Consider the following 15,492-nt stretch of genomic DNA (forward strand, 5'->3'; position numbering starts at 1 on the left):
ACCTTCCAGTGGATAGACGACAACACTAAAGTACCCACTGAGCCACAGCCGCCCCTAATGTCATAACAAATATGAAAAAGCTGCAGCCCAAAAAGACCTAGCAAATTGTCACATTTAACCGGCTCAAACCTGACATTGCTGCATGACAATTAACAATCATTTATCAAAACAGTTGGTGGTTTATTGTCTTTTGATTGATTAACTATTGCAGCTCTGCTCTGATGTCGACCCTTTTTTTGAAGAGGAGGATCTTCTTTTCCTGCCATGTTGTGCAGAGTGCACGGTGTTCGTCAGAGCTCCTGCAGCATCGTGTGTCTATCTTTAAGCTTGGCTGTTGAAACTCGTGCAGATGAGATTTAGGGATTTAATCCTGCTTGCTTACAGCATTCCCCACCAACAACACAGACACACACACACACACACACACACACACACACACACACACACACACACACACACACACACACACACCACATATACAAAGTGATACAGAGAACATGATTTTCATTTTGTCAAACAATAAAGAAGATATATGTTTTCTTCTTATTAAATTCACTTCTATTTATATTCTGTGGCAGCTGGCCTTGCAGCTCAGAATCCGTTTCATTGTCCATGTATGCTTACACACATGGAATTTGTCTTCAGTAACTGAGATCTCAATGTACAAAGTTAAACATTAAATATAAACACAGTAAAAGCAAAAACACTTATATCTACGCTAAAGTGTTAATTAACTTAATGTACATTGATGATGTGCTTGATAACAGGGTTACCGGTGTTTCACAGCAGCAGGTCTGACACTCTGTGTTTAAGCGTACAGTGATCTGTAACGCCTACCAGAGGGGAGGAGTTTTAACAGTTTGTGTTCAGGAGTCTTCTGTGATGCTAGCAGCCCATTTCCTGACCCTGGACCGGTATAAGTCCTGGATGGGGGGAAGGTTGACACCGAGGATCTTTTCTGTTGTCCTGATTGTCCGTTGCAGTCTTTGTCTGTCCAGTTTGATTGCAGATCAAAACCAACTCAACTCAGCTTTATTTACTTAGCACCTTTAATACACAAAACATGCAGCCCAAAGTGCTTCACAAAAGAAAAGACACAGACAGTGATGGAGGTGTAAACCATGATCAGCAGCTCCTGAGGTTGAACTTCTTAAGTTGACTCAGGAACTACTCCCTCTGTTGTTCCTTCTTTCTGATTGTGTCTATGTGGGAGGTCGACTTCAGGTCGCGTGAGATTGCGGATCCCAGGAACCTGAAAGGGTCCGCAGTAGACACTGTGCTGTTCAGATTGGTGAGAGGGGGAGAGTGGGGGGGCGGCTTCTCCTGAAGTCCACTATTATCTCCACAGTCTTGAGCGGGTTTAGCTCCAGATGGTTTTGACTGCACCAGAGAGCCAGCTGTTCCACCTCCCGTCTGTAGGCAGACTCGTCACAATCCTGGATGAGACAAATGGCGGTGGTATCGCCTGCAGACTTTTCAGACCTCAGAGTTTCACAGAAGGGTCCCCTGAGGTGCAGTGATGAGTGTCGAGCAGGGGTGTCAAACTCTCGTCCCCGAGAGCCAGATACCCGAGACTTTTAGACTTTTAAACCAATGTGTTGTCATCAAGCTCTGCAGAAGCCTGATAACGAGTCGCTCATTGGATTCAGAGACATCTAACAGTCTCCGGCCCTCCAGGACTGGAGTTTGACGTCCCTGGTGTCGAGGGAGAAGAGCAGTGGGGAGAGAAAACAACCCTAGGAGGCGCCAATGCTGAATGTGAGGCTCCCCAGCCTCAGCTGCTGCCTCCTGTCAGTCGGGATGTTGGTGATCCACTGACAGGTGGAGGCTGGCACTGTGAGCTGGGTGACTTTTTGGTGATGATGGTGGTGATTGTGTTAAACGCTGAGCTTAAGTCCACAAACAGGATCCTGGCGGATGTCCCTGGGGAATCGAGGTAGTTCAGTCCCATGTTGACTGCATTCTCCACCGACCTGTGTGCCCGATAAGCACACTACAGGGGGCCCAGCAGGGGGCCCTGTGATGTCCTTCAGGTGGCTCAACACCAGTCTCTCAAAGGACCACAGACGTCAGGGCGACGGGTCTGTTGTCATTGAGTGCTGTGATGGCAGGTTTCTGTGGGACCGGGATGCAGGAGGGCACTTCACAAAGCTCCGGTGATGTGTTGAAGATCTGCGTGAAGACGGGGGGCCAGCTGCTCAGCACAGACTCTCAGGCAGGAGGGGAACACGCTGTCTGGTCCTGGAGCCTTCTTGATCTTTTGTCAGCTCTCTGAAAGAGCTGACACACATCCTGTTCACAGACCGTCAGTGCAGCTGGGGGGTCCAAGGGGAGAGGGTCGAGGGGAGGGGGGAGAGTATGAGTTTATGTCCCTAAAAAAGCCTCAAAAAGCTCAGACACACTCGGTAGAACAAACTACATTATGCTGTAACAAGTTGATCACGCGTGTTTTTCACGCGTGTTCTAGTCTTCCTCGCAGGAGTTTTTCCTCATCAGCAGCAGTCTCTCTCGCCTGGGGCTTGAACTGCAGGCCTCGCTCCCAGCTATCGAGTCTCAGATCAGCTCAGTGCTGCTCCGGAGTCTCCTCATGGACACCCCAGACCTGCTGGCTCCGGCCCACAGCTTCCTCAAAGTGCTCAATGAAAAAGCTGCAAAGTGAGTATCCTGCAGCATGAAAAAGCTGGTAGTTTAAAATGTTATCTGAAAACTCATACAACACAAAAACTTTACCTAAGTCGAGAAAGAAAGTCTCCAGGAAATACATTAATACATTAAAAGGGGCAAAGATTGAAGTTAGGAAAGACTACACAAAGTGGTCTGACTCACTAGACACGCTCCATGGACTGGCAGATTTAGGGATAAGGGATGTTTTTATTTGATTTTGTATGGATTCATTTGTTCTGGCATATTTTTCTTTGATTTTAATAAACTGATGAATTGTTCAGTTGAATTAGGTAAATAAAGACTATTTTGAGACCATCGTTTCATCGTCATTAAAATTGTAGATGATAAGAAATAATTTTAACAAGTAGACATCTGGTTATTTACTTCACTTGTTTGTATGTGACAACCAGAATAAAAGACCTCAGTAACACAAAAATTGACCCCAAAATATGAAAATATGCTGCATTTATTTATAGTTGAAAAAGGTGCATGACTGCTGTCACACCGTGCTAAAGATGTTCAGTGGATGGATAGGCCTCCATAGATAATTACCGGGCACTAGCTTTGGGTGGAACAACCTTCCGGTTTATGCCAGAAAAACTGCATTCACATTTGACTGGATGTGTCTTTAAAGGTCAGGGAATAAGACGGAGCTGTTCTCAGATCTGTCTGGCTTCCCGGTGATCCAGGAGAGGAGGGAACAGATTGAGACCGTCCTCAATAAGATTCAAGACCATCGCAAAGAAGTCCGCCTGACGCTGAGGGCCCCGGCGTTTGACTACACCACGGTGTCTGGACAGGAGGTAACTACAGCCTTTTTGTCCGTCTGCGTGGGCTTGAGAGTAAGAGACGTGTGGGAGGAGATGGATGTCTACATTGTTGGTCGGCAGACTGAATCACAGTGGTGTGATGAAGTTGATCTGAAGTCTACTTGTGTGTTGGCGTGTCATTGTGTAAATCAGCGTGTGGTCTGTCTGGTCCTTTCTGATTGATCAAAGTCTTCCTCCTCCTCCTCTTCCTCATCTGCCCCTTAGTTTCTAATCGAGGTGAAGAACTCATTGTCATCAAGTGTTCCACCTGACTGGGTGAAAATCAGCAGGTGAGCCCTCAGTTGCAACACACACACACACACGCACACACACACACACACACACACACACACACACACAATTTGAAGGACAACTTTAGGTTATTTACAAATCCTGGTTCAACCATGTTACATGTTTCTGACTGGATTGTAGTATTAGTAGAACACCTTTCACATCAATTAATGGTACCTTGACTTGTTATTAAAGAATGGTGCCTCCCTCTGTGCCTCTTCTTCCACTGTATAAATCCAGAGGAGCAGGTGCTATCTCCTGCCAGAAGAAGTAATTACTTTATGGCAAGGGTTTCTGACAGAGAGCCCTAAAATAAAGCATCAATTCACACATGTAATTTAGAACTTATCCAAAATACCTTGAGCTGCTTGAATCATAATTGTAAATGAACGTGTAGCATGGTCTTTGTTGTGGTTACAGCTATAAAGTATTATTGTTTTGTTCACTCCTATTGCTCTCCTTTAACTTGTCTTCACGTGGACACATTCAGCACCCAAAGATGACACCTAATCAGATGAACATGAATTTATTTTGGGGTGGTCAGGCTCTTAGAGGTTTTTCTTCAGTGGATGTTTCAAGGCTATGGATGTTAGCATTTCACAGTTTTAGTTTCTCTCACAGATGTTTAATAAACCAAATGGATCAATCATTTAAAAGTATGAAAGTCTTATCGCAGTTTAACTGATATCTCTTTCATAACAATGGTTTTGGATGCAGGGGAAATTCTTCTTGAAATGCCTTGAGTGGCCACTGGGCTAGAAATGAAAGCAGAGCTGAAAGGAAAACCATAGTCACATCAATAATTATAACACAGGCAACCGAATTCAGTCAGAAACTCTGATTAAACTCACTATACTGTGTAACCCGCTCTCCAGCGTTAAATTAGAGTTCGGCAAAGGCAGCAGTGAGATGATGAAAACGGTGTTGAGCTGCTCAAGAGCCGATATTTCCCACGAGTGTTGCTGGTGAGAAGAACAGCCCTTAAGGGGACGTGAATATTTGACTTGAACTATCTAGTGGCCAGTAACAAGAATGAAAGGATAGCTAATATTTAAAAGTGACGATGGCCTTTTAATGGGCCTGTAACTTCTTGACAGACCCTTTACTTGTTTTAACCTCTGTTCACACAATGATTGCTATAACTTTATTTAAATTGAAATGAAATGTATGGTCATCTTAACTTCCATCTTGTTCCCTGCCTCATCACCTCTCTCCCTCTCTCCTCTGCAGCACCAAAGCTGTCAGCAGGTATCACTCTCCTTTCCTGGTGGAGTGTTACAAGAGGCTGCTGCAGCTCCGAGAGCAGCTGCTGCTCGACTGCCAGAGGGAGTGGACCAATTTCCTGGAGTATGACACACAGAAAGACACACAGATTCATACTCTCACACAGACAGGCAGGATAGTAAACTCAAACGAAAGTGCTGCTAAAACAGTGTCAATCATAATTAGTCTGCTTTAGTCGAGTACGCAGACAGTGCCTTCTTCTGAGAACACAGAATGCACTTACCTTAATTTACACTTGACAATCTCTCTCTCTCTCTCTCTCTCTCTCTCTCTCTCTCTCTCTCTCTCTCTCTCTCTCTCTCTCTCTGTCTCTCTGTCTCTCTGTAGTCAGTTTGGGGAGCACTATCACACCATGAAAACGGCCATTAGTCACCTAGCAACCGTTGACTGTCTCTTTTCATTGGCCGAGGTGGCCAAACAAGGAGACTACTGCAGGTGAAGTCCTCTCTTGATGACCCTAAATATCCCTATGCTTGTGCGCATGTGTGCACGCATAAATGTGAGTTAGTATTTGTGAGTGGAATATTTTGCGTGTGTATTTATTTGTGCGTGTGTGTGTGTGGGGGAGAGATGTTGGTGTTCTGGCTGAGCACACTGCTGATCTTGGTGTACACTCCCACACACAGCCTGTCTCAGACTATAGGACACGACACAGGACACCCACGCACACACACACACACACACACACACACACACACACACACACACACACACACACACACACACACACACACACACACACAGCTTTATTATCTTTATCTCTTGTTTTGTCATTTAACTTCCATCCACATGTCTTGCCCCCTCTTGTATTTCGATACAATGTTAATATGGCTTTCATTTACTCACTTTTCAACTTTTGGTGCAAGTAAATGTAACATTTTTAAACTAAAGGTTTAAGCATTTTTTGAAAAAGAGTGTTTACCCTTTTAGCCAAAAGTTGGATAGAGAAGATTATTTCCACTCATGTGCACACAATTATTATGAAGCTATAGCTAGCAGCCAGTTAGCATAAAAAGTGGAAATGGGGAAATAGTCATGTGCAGTCCTGTTATGTTCAAACCAAGTATCAACATGCTGTATAAAATAGTAGAGAGACACAGTTAGCATTGTGTTGTGGAAGGAAATTTTCAAGCAGATGAAAAACATAAATTAAGTGAAACATAACAAGTAGAGCAAAAAGACCCAAAGGAATGGCCCAACACAAAACAAGCAATATATTAAAAGCGTGCATCACATCAAGCGAAGCAAAGGTTTGTAAACATGAAATCTATTAAAATGTGAGAAGAAAAGAGGGGAAGAACATTTCATGAAGCAAAAACAAGTTTACAACACACAAAGTTATCCTCAGTTGGAGTAGCGGTGATGTAAGAATGTGTTAGTGTTACCCCAGATTGTCTTCCCAATGAGTTAAGCTCACAGTTTGCTCTGTCTGTGGCCGGTACAGCCCGAGATGCCCCAGAGATCCCGCGCAGGGCTGCTGTGGTGCTAAAATCCACCTTAAGTCTCTACAGCTCAACACTTCACCACTTTGTAATTGATATGCTTCAAACCTAACTTTATTTAAGATCCATCCTAATTCACTTGCTTGCCTATTTTTAGAAAAGAAAAATGAAAAAACGATGGTGGTATTGAGTTTCATGGCACTCTTTACTTGTATGTGTGTGTCTCAAAGTCTTTATGTGTCGATATTCTGAGGGTTTTTTTATGTTCAGGCCAGAGGTGTGTTCAGACCAACATCAGATTCTGATCAGGGATGGCAGACATCCTGCCATCGACCTACTAATGGGAGAGCAGAACCAATATGTGCCCAACCTCACCGAATTACAGGTACACACACACACACACACACACACACACACACACACACACACACACACACACACACACACACACACACACACACACACAGGTTCATTCAGACTGACTTCAAACAAAGCGGTGCAAAGACACTCAGATGTTAACTTGGTCAATAATTCATTGAGACAGATTTGAAACAAATTTGCAAGAGTATACACACTCATGAATAAAAACACACATGATGCCTTCAAATAGACTGTCATGACACCCCACACACATACAAATGCACACACACTTCCTTGCTTTGCGCTGGAGTGGGTGTAGGTTAATCTTGCAACAGAAGCAAAAGCCAATAGGAAGAGAAGCCAAGCCTTCAATCCACCCACCTCTTCAGCTGTGCAGGACAGCATGAAAATATCTTATTCTGCTATCTCCTCCTCGGTCGCCTTTTGTCTTTCCTCTCCTCTCCTCTCCTTTTCTTCTTCTCCTCTCCTCTCCTCTCCTTCTTCTCTTCCTCTCCTCTCCTCTCCTTTTCTTCTTCTCCTCTCCTCTCCTCTCCTCTCCTTCTTCTCTTCCTCTCCTCTCCTCTCCTTCTCCTTTCCTTCTTCTCTTCCTGTCCTCTCCTTCTCCTCTTCCTCTTCCTCTCCTTCTCTTCTCCCTCTCCTCTTCTCCTGGCTTTATTGGCATGACATTTGGGTTACACATGTTGCCAAAGCAAAATATACAATACATTAACATATGAAACAAAATAATGATGAAAAATACCCCCCCCTCTCTCTCTGTCTGTCGTTCCCTCTCCCCTCCTGTCTCCTGCTACAGGGTGATGGCAGGAGAACCATGATAATCACTGGCCCTAATATGGGGGGTAAGAGCTCCTACATACGCCAGGTGGCTCTGATCTGTGTTATGGCTCAGATGGGCTCTTATGTCCCAGCCTCTGTGGCCCATCTTGGTGTGCTCGATGGCATTTACACCAGGTATGTAAAAAACAGGCACATTTTGATTCATGTGTTAAATGTTGACAGCTGCAGTAACGTTAATTCAACACAAATATTGACCTAATATCAACGAAGAAGGCAAAAAAGATCATGGTTACATAAATTGAAGTCTGCAGAATATATGGACCTGTTGGCTATTTAACTTTTTGTCAACAGTTCCTTTATGTGTTTGATAAATCGAGTTTTGTGCTCACCATACAAAAGAACAAAGTCCATTCTCCGTTTTTTCTATGGACATAAAAACTAAGGAAGTGAAACCAGAGAGATACAATTCTGGAGTATTTTCACAGGAGGAAAGTGTTGACAGTGGCCATGACAACACTCTTTCACCTCTGCAGATTCGTATTTGTGGATTTGAGCTCACTGTTAAATACTGCAGAAGCAACCTAAGGACAAATAAGGAAATCTTATTTCTTTCCCGAAAAGATCTTCTTCACCTTATGTCCCCTTCTTTGCCTGTGACATGGCTGAGATTATTTCTCGGCCGGACACTCAGAGTAATCCCATCTAATCGTATTGTGTTCCACACCACACAGGGTGACGTGTGTGAGAAGACGAACACAAGTAGTTGCATCTCTTTTCTGTCATGGTTGTGTACAATGCAGCTCTTTGTCTTGTAGGATTCCTAAGACAATAAGACTCTTTTAGAAAGGTTTCATTTGCTGCTGATTTTGAAGCGTGTTGCAGTGTTCTCTGCTTGTCGTTTCCAGTCCTGACTACATATTAGTGAGGAACACAGGCCAGTATATGGTCTCTGTTATTCTGCCTGAGCTGCAGTATGTGATTAGACCTAATGGCTTGCAGATGTGTGTAATTGTCTTTTTTTGTGTGTTTAAGCATGTTCTTATGTATTAACCCAGTCGGAGCCAGAGACCTGTCAGCAGAGCGCATGTGTGTGTGCTCATGTGTGTGTTATTTCTTCCATCCTTGAGAGGACCAGTTGGCAGCTTTATTTTCATATGAGAATAATGAAGTGATTTTACTGTGGTGTTCACATGGCTATGGCTCTGCTTACATTTTTAGGCCGGGGTAGGGACGTGATTGTGTGGGTTGGGTGGACACTAGATTTAAGGAATGATGATTGAATGTACCATTTTATTAGTCTCAGCAAAAACTATTATTTTTCAAAATACCCCCCCCCCCCCCCCCCCCATCCGTTAACTAAACCAGAAAAAAAAACAAATTAATTGGATGTCAGCTGTCAATGTATCATGTGATATCACATCATCCTTCTACATCACACCGTGTTTATACATTTTACATCAATCCATGGATCACGCATGGCCTGAACCACTGATGAAGTTTGATCCCTTTCACCACTGCACCATATTGCATCGTCACGTTGTGTCTTACCATCAACATATTGCATCACATTATATCATATAACACAAGTTCACATTGTATTATGTCACTCCATAACATATGACGTATGACGTTGTATCTCGTCAAATCTAATCACAACATATCACATCGTACCTTATCACATTGTCTCATGTATGGTATTTTATCTTATCAAATTGCTTACCATCGTATCCCATGGTATCGTGTCACATCCAATCAGATCACATCGTGTTGTAATGTATCGTAAGTTGTAAGGATCTTGAACTGACCTGTTGTCTCTTAATATGAAGAGACATGAAAAATAAAGAAATAAAGGTGTAGATAAAGCAGTATGAGTATAGACCTTAATTATCATTTATTCAACCCCCCCTCCCCCCATCCTCCATGTTTCTTTTTTCCTTTATCTGAGATATATTGAAATTATGCTCACCACAAAAATAATTATTTTTCTTTGTAAACTGAAGATAATTGATGTCTTCTTCCTGCAGGATTAATCTACTTTTAGGAGCATTTTGGAGATAAAATTGGAATGAAAATTAGTGTAAAATGGATTTGTTTGCCTTTTCATGCATTTTGTATCAGAAAATGTTATTATGGAATTGAGGTTACTCTAAAAGGAGAGAGCAGGGGATAGAGACAGTTTCCAGGCTTGATTTAAAACAGATGATGTTGCAAACAGCTTGTGCCTCCCAGCCGTATGTCGGAACAGATCAGATAAAAAATAAAAAAAAGTCCAGATATTGCTTTGAAATTAAGGTGTAAAACAAAACAGAACACAGCCAGATTCTGATCCCAGTTGATGCATGTTTGGCTATAAGACTTTACATAAAGAAGATATAAGGCTATGGGTCAGATTACAGAATTACTGTATGTAAGTGGATGAAGGTCTATAGTACGTAAAGCAGCACAGAAACCACTCGTGTATGCATGTGTATGTGTCTGCATGTGTTTGTGTCTTTGTTGTTGAGTTTGATTTGGATCAGAAGCTGTCTCTCAAAAAAAAAAGAAAAAAAAAGACTGCATCTTTGAGATAATTAATGTCCACAGAGAAACTCAGATACACCCACACACACTATCAGTTGTCCTCTCCTCACCTTCTCTGTTACCACTGTCGTCCTCTCTGATTCTAATTAAACTGCTCAGCCTCTTTCTACCACCGAGTGTTTGATCCAGAGGAGAATGTGTTTTGATAATAAATGTCCGATCAATTCCCACCAGTGTGCAGACGCAGCGGTGGAAAGGCTTCATCTTGTGGGTGTACGTGTGAAAGATGTGTTGTGTTTATGAGCGAGAGGGAAAGTGAGTGCTTTCCTAGAGAGCAATGAGCAGACTTTGTTGGTTCCAGGTAATGAGTTGGTGTGTGGGTGTCTAATGGGATATCCTGTCTGAAAGGATCCAGATGATTGATTATCAACGGGGATAAAGTTAATAATCTAGAGACTAGTTTAAAGCTGTGTGCCGCCTTTTAGTCTTTTTTTAAATTTTTTTTTTTTGCTACAGCCTTTTTACAAATATGCCGTCCAGTAGATCAAGCATAACTGTGTGTGCATGTAGTCGCTGTGTGTGTATTTTTTTGTTCTTATTGAGTCCTGAAGGTTATAGAGCACATTCTTACCTCCTTTCATGGTTGTTATGGAAACAGCAAAAGGTAGTAGAATGTAAAACTGTGTTTTGAAAGGGACCTTTAATTGACCATGGACTCCAAGCACTGATTATAAAGTGTTTTACTAAAGCCTTTTACAAGCTCCCCTCTAATGAAAAAGCAGTCAGATTTTTATCCTCTTTTTTGTGTGTGTGGGGCCGATGTCCTGAAAAACCTGGTGAGTTTTGTGGTCTCTGTGTGACATCCTCACCTGGGTGGGTGTTTGTTCTGATGTGAGACATGTTGAGTATGTGGGAAATTGTTGTATCCTAAACCAACTTATCGGTTCCTCCGAGTACTGAACTATAAGAGTGTTTCTTCCAACTTGTTGGCAGCCCAGGCCTTTAATGTTCTGTAGGACCTGGAGGTTCACTACACTGTATCAGTCAGTAAACTACAGAAACACAAGGTTGAAAATAAAAATGAAGACAAATTTATGGAAAAAGCTCAGCTCACGGGTTGTGTTATGTGTTACCTTTTGTCATCACACTGTACATATTACAAAAAAAAGATGACTTATTGTTTAACCGTGTTTATTTGGACTTACTTTAGCTCTTCAAAATATTCCCTACTCCTCTGGTGTCCTTTTACGACCAAAACACTCAAAATCTTCAGTCAATAAAACTCACATCGCATGGTTATAAAGCAACAAACGGAGGACAAACAAAACATGAGCAACATAAAATCAATTATTAAATTGGTCAAGTTGTGTTTCAAAGCAGAACTTCACAATGACATGATAAAACACTGTTAATAATTATTATAGTGATGTTAAAATTGTTACTATCCTCCTTTAAGCACTCAGCGGTATGCACATTTCTCCCATGTGATGTGAAGTTAATGTAAACGGTGTAGATTAGCTGCAATGCTTTTTAGAAATGGTTCAAAAGGTTGAAGCTAGTGATTCATACAGCTACAGTTTGTTTTAAGACTTTTTCTGGTACATTTCAAAGTGACACTCTTAAGAGGTTTACCCTTTGCAAGGTTTCTTAAATATATGTAGGCATGATAGTGGGGTAGTCTGCAACAGGTAGAGACGAGGTTGGAAGTATTTCTCAAATGTAAATAGCATTCTGAATGAACTGAACATCAAAGACAGATGATGCAGAAAGTGTATGAATCATAGTGTGGGTGATTTCCTTAAAGGTTTTTAGGACATTATTTGTGACACAAAAGCAAACCCCTAACTTTCCACTAGTGTTTTTTCATTGTAGTAAGGCTTTGATTTTATTATCTATTCTGCGCCCCCCCCCCCAAAAAAAATAAATAAATGAAAAAATACTAATAGGATGTGGTTAAAGCATCATCATGACTGGTAAGAGTAAACTCATGAAGAAAATCAAATCACTGAACAATCAGACAGCAGTTATGGAACTACGAGTCGTTAAATGTCTCGAAACATTTTTGCTGGATCGGTGTATGGTGATGATAAATTGACTCTATTTTCAGAATGAGTTTGTTTGGCGGGAAGGACAGACTTAATGAGAGCAGCAGGACCCCCAGCTGGTACAGTGTTGCTATGTTTAAGCCCTTCATCTTCTCATCAGTGGAAGGACAGAGTATGTGGACAGTCGTCTTCTCTCTCATCTTGACTCTGTCTATGCTTTCTGCCGTGCAGTATAGATTGGACTGCCATCATTTCCCCTGGGTTAAAGGCATACATGCATGTTCGCACTATAAATTGGTAATGACATGCAGTAGCATGTCTGCCACACCCCTTTCTTTTATGGTGTGTGGCGTTACCATGGTTACTTAAGAGCTGGAGGCTCATTCATTGAAGGGGAGTATGTTGAATGTCGATCAGGACAGGAAAAGACAGATTTAGAGGTGAGAAAGAGGCTGGCAGAAAGATGTTGCTTGGTGCTCCAGCTGGAGTTTTTATCCCATGAGTCACTGCTCTGTCTGTCAGTCGGACTGGAGTGTCAGAGGAGCTCTCTAAACTGGCTTTGAAGCTTGGGGAAAATTCAACATGTTGTCGTTGTATCTCTGTAATCTGTAAATATCATTTAATATTGACTCAATAGGTGTCAACGTGAGAACTGTTAACCGTGTGTTCAGTTTTTCTGATTGACTGTCATTGGCTCTAAAGCAAGTCAAAGGTTGAAACTCAGCTGCAGCAACACCTCATTTGCAAGTTAAGCATCTCACCTATATTTTTGTCTGTGTGTCATGAAGTTCTCAGCAAAAACGTGTAAATGAAAGTCAGTTTCATACCACCAACATTACACCTTAGGTACAGTGGCGATGGTTATATTTGTAAAATGTGCCAAAGACAAGAATACATTCATTAAACACATGCTTTGCTGATGAGAACCTTTGTCTAATGAAGATATAAAAGACATTTGTAAAGAAGTGAGGAGGCTGTCATGTACAGGTAAATGTAGATATTGTTTGTCAAAACATTTATTTCATGCATTCAAGGCTGTCTGGTTAATATTAACTGTACACATTAATGAAAGAACATTTAGGTTTTTTGGCCTTTTTCCGTTATTGATAGGACAACTACTGTATAAGAGCGGGAACATGAGGAATGCCATTGATCAGGTGTTGAAAGTGATAAAAGACCTCCAACCAAGACTTCCCTTTTTATGTATTTCACTTATTACAGCTGGACTACAATAGCAACTTGAGAAGCAAGAAGGGAGTTGGTTAACTGAACTTGCATGTATGTGCTAATGCTAAATTTGTGGTAAATGACTGCTAATGTCATTTTAGTGCTCTTTTATGCACTGCAGGGTTGCACTGGGGGGGGGGGGAATGCAATTTCATCTGTGCTGTATGTTTAACATGTGGCATATTTGACAAATAAAGAACCTTGAACCTAATGGGTTCTCGGATTGTATTGCAGCAGATTACATCCCATCGCTTTTCATTTCAGCACAGACTGTTTTCATGCACACCGCCCACTTAAATGCGTGTTGACAATACTTTTGGACTACAAATGGAAGCAAGAACATCTCCACGACTTTGGTTTTTTTTTCATGCACAAACTGTAAATGGAAATGAGTTTTTCAATAATGATAAAAGCAACAGTAACACCAATCCTCAAGCACAATGGATCTAGTCTCAAGAGATATGTGTGTCTCCAAACTGGACAAACTTTTACATTTCAACCTAATGTATATTCATGAGAAAAATATGTAATATTTCATTGTCAGTATAGTCATCACCATTATCAACAGTTTCCTCTCTGTGTTGCCTGTTGTGAGTAATGAGCAAAGAACTTTAAACTTGAGTTACTTGGCAGATTGGTCCATAGAGAACTGTCATCAGAGCTGTACTGAACTCAACATATTGAAGAGAGTAAAAAAAAATCATCACATAATTTAGGTATTATATACATTACATGATTAATTATATTTTAGCCCACAGTCGTTTTTATTCCAGTGGTGGTGATAGAGTGGTTGATACTGGACAGAGACCTGCACAAAGACGATGTGGCAACTGTGGACATGATAGGATTTTCCAAACCCTGATGTAATAGCCCTCCACAGAGTCCTGAGCTCAACTCATCCAACAACCTGGATCCTAACATCCATCACCAGCGCCACTACCTCAGCTCTTGTGGCTGAATGTGTGCAAACCCCTCGAAGGTTTCACCATCCCTCTGCAGCTGCAACTTTGACTAAATTCTTTTTCTGTTTTAAAAGACCCTCAGGGTGTTTTGGTTACTCTCTCTCCCTTTCTTTGGACGCCTCCACTTCTATCTCCCTCTGCCTTTTCTTTGAAAGTCGTCCTCCTAGTGGAACAGGAGGAGCGGGTTCACACATGGAAAAATAGCAGTTTCTGGATTTATGCGCCTGTGGGTGGTTTGTGGAGTTTCTGGAAGAACTACAGTAGTTTGTACATTTTCTCTGTAGCTCCAACCTTTAGACAAAATCCTTTAAAGATGGGAAAGATCAAAGCTTTGCATAAAATCCTCACATTATGTAATACTTTGCTTTTGTTCCTGTTAATTGTGTCATATTTGAACAGCGCAAATTGTGTTCTACTTGTGCAGTCTGCAGAGTTCCTCTGCCACCTACAAAAAACAATTACTGATCGTACTGTAGCTTCTTCTCCCCTTGTTGATGTCTGTCCTCTCTTTTTTTCCTTGTTTTGTTGGTCAGGATGGGTGCTTCGGACAACATCTACAAAGGTCGCAGTACTTTTATGGAGGAGCTTACTGAAGCCTCAGAGATCATTTCCCGCGCTACAGAATGTTCCTTGGTGATCCTCGATGAACTGGGACGGGGCACGAGCACACATGATGGGATTGCCATTGCTTATGCAACCTTGAAGTATATCATCCGAGATGTAAGTGTTTCTGAATGGTAACTGGCATGGGAACAAGGCAGATTAAAATCTTTGTAATTAAGAAAAAAAGAGAAATATGAGGGAAGCTACCAATAGAACAAAAACCATTACGTGTTTATGTTGAATTATACACATGTAAACAGAATTAATCCACCTTTACTGTTAGATCTTGAATTCACTCCAATTAACTATCAAAGCAGTACCCCAAAGTACAGAGTTGTGCACCTTTGCCAGTTTGTCATCATCCTAGTGTTTGATTGAGTTTCCTTGTGTGCTCTGCAGAATCTGCAGTGTTTGCTTGTTTTGAAGAGGCTCCAGAGAGTCTGCAGCAACAGGTCAACTTTTCAAAACTGAGCCAAATGTAGACAAG

The 15,492-nt window shown here is 41.7% G+C and overlaps 1 protein-coding gene across 2 annotated transcripts in view; it reads left to right on the top strand.

The window, feature by feature from the left end:
- The window catches only part of msh3 (mutS homolog 3 (E. coli)), a 41,379-nt gene that overhangs the window by 16,066 nt on the left and 9,821 nt on the right, over window positions 1-15,492 (top strand). For both annotated transcript variants that reach the window (XM_079342762.1, XM_079342763.1), the window contains exons 14-21: window positions 2,468-2,655; window positions 3,299-3,467; window positions 3,699-3,763; window positions 4,995-5,111; window positions 5,376-5,483; window positions 6,761-6,875; window positions 7,665-7,822; window positions 14,936-15,122. In XM_079342762.1, the coding sequence (XP_079198888.1) occupies window positions 2,468-2,655; window positions 3,299-3,467; window positions 3,699-3,763; window positions 4,995-5,111; window positions 5,376-5,483; window positions 6,761-6,875; window positions 7,665-7,822; window positions 14,936-15,122 (1,107 nt within the window). The remainder of the gene's footprint in view (window positions 1-2,467; window positions 2,656-3,298; window positions 3,468-3,698; window positions 3,764-4,994; window positions 5,112-5,375; window positions 5,484-6,760; window positions 6,876-7,664; window positions 7,823-14,935; window positions 15,123-15,492) is intronic.

This window comes from Symphodus melops, assembly GCF_947650265.1.
Source record: "Symphodus melops genome assembly, chromosome: 1".
NCBI lineage: Eukaryota > Metazoa > Chordata > Actinopteri > Labriformes > Labridae > Symphodus > Symphodus melops.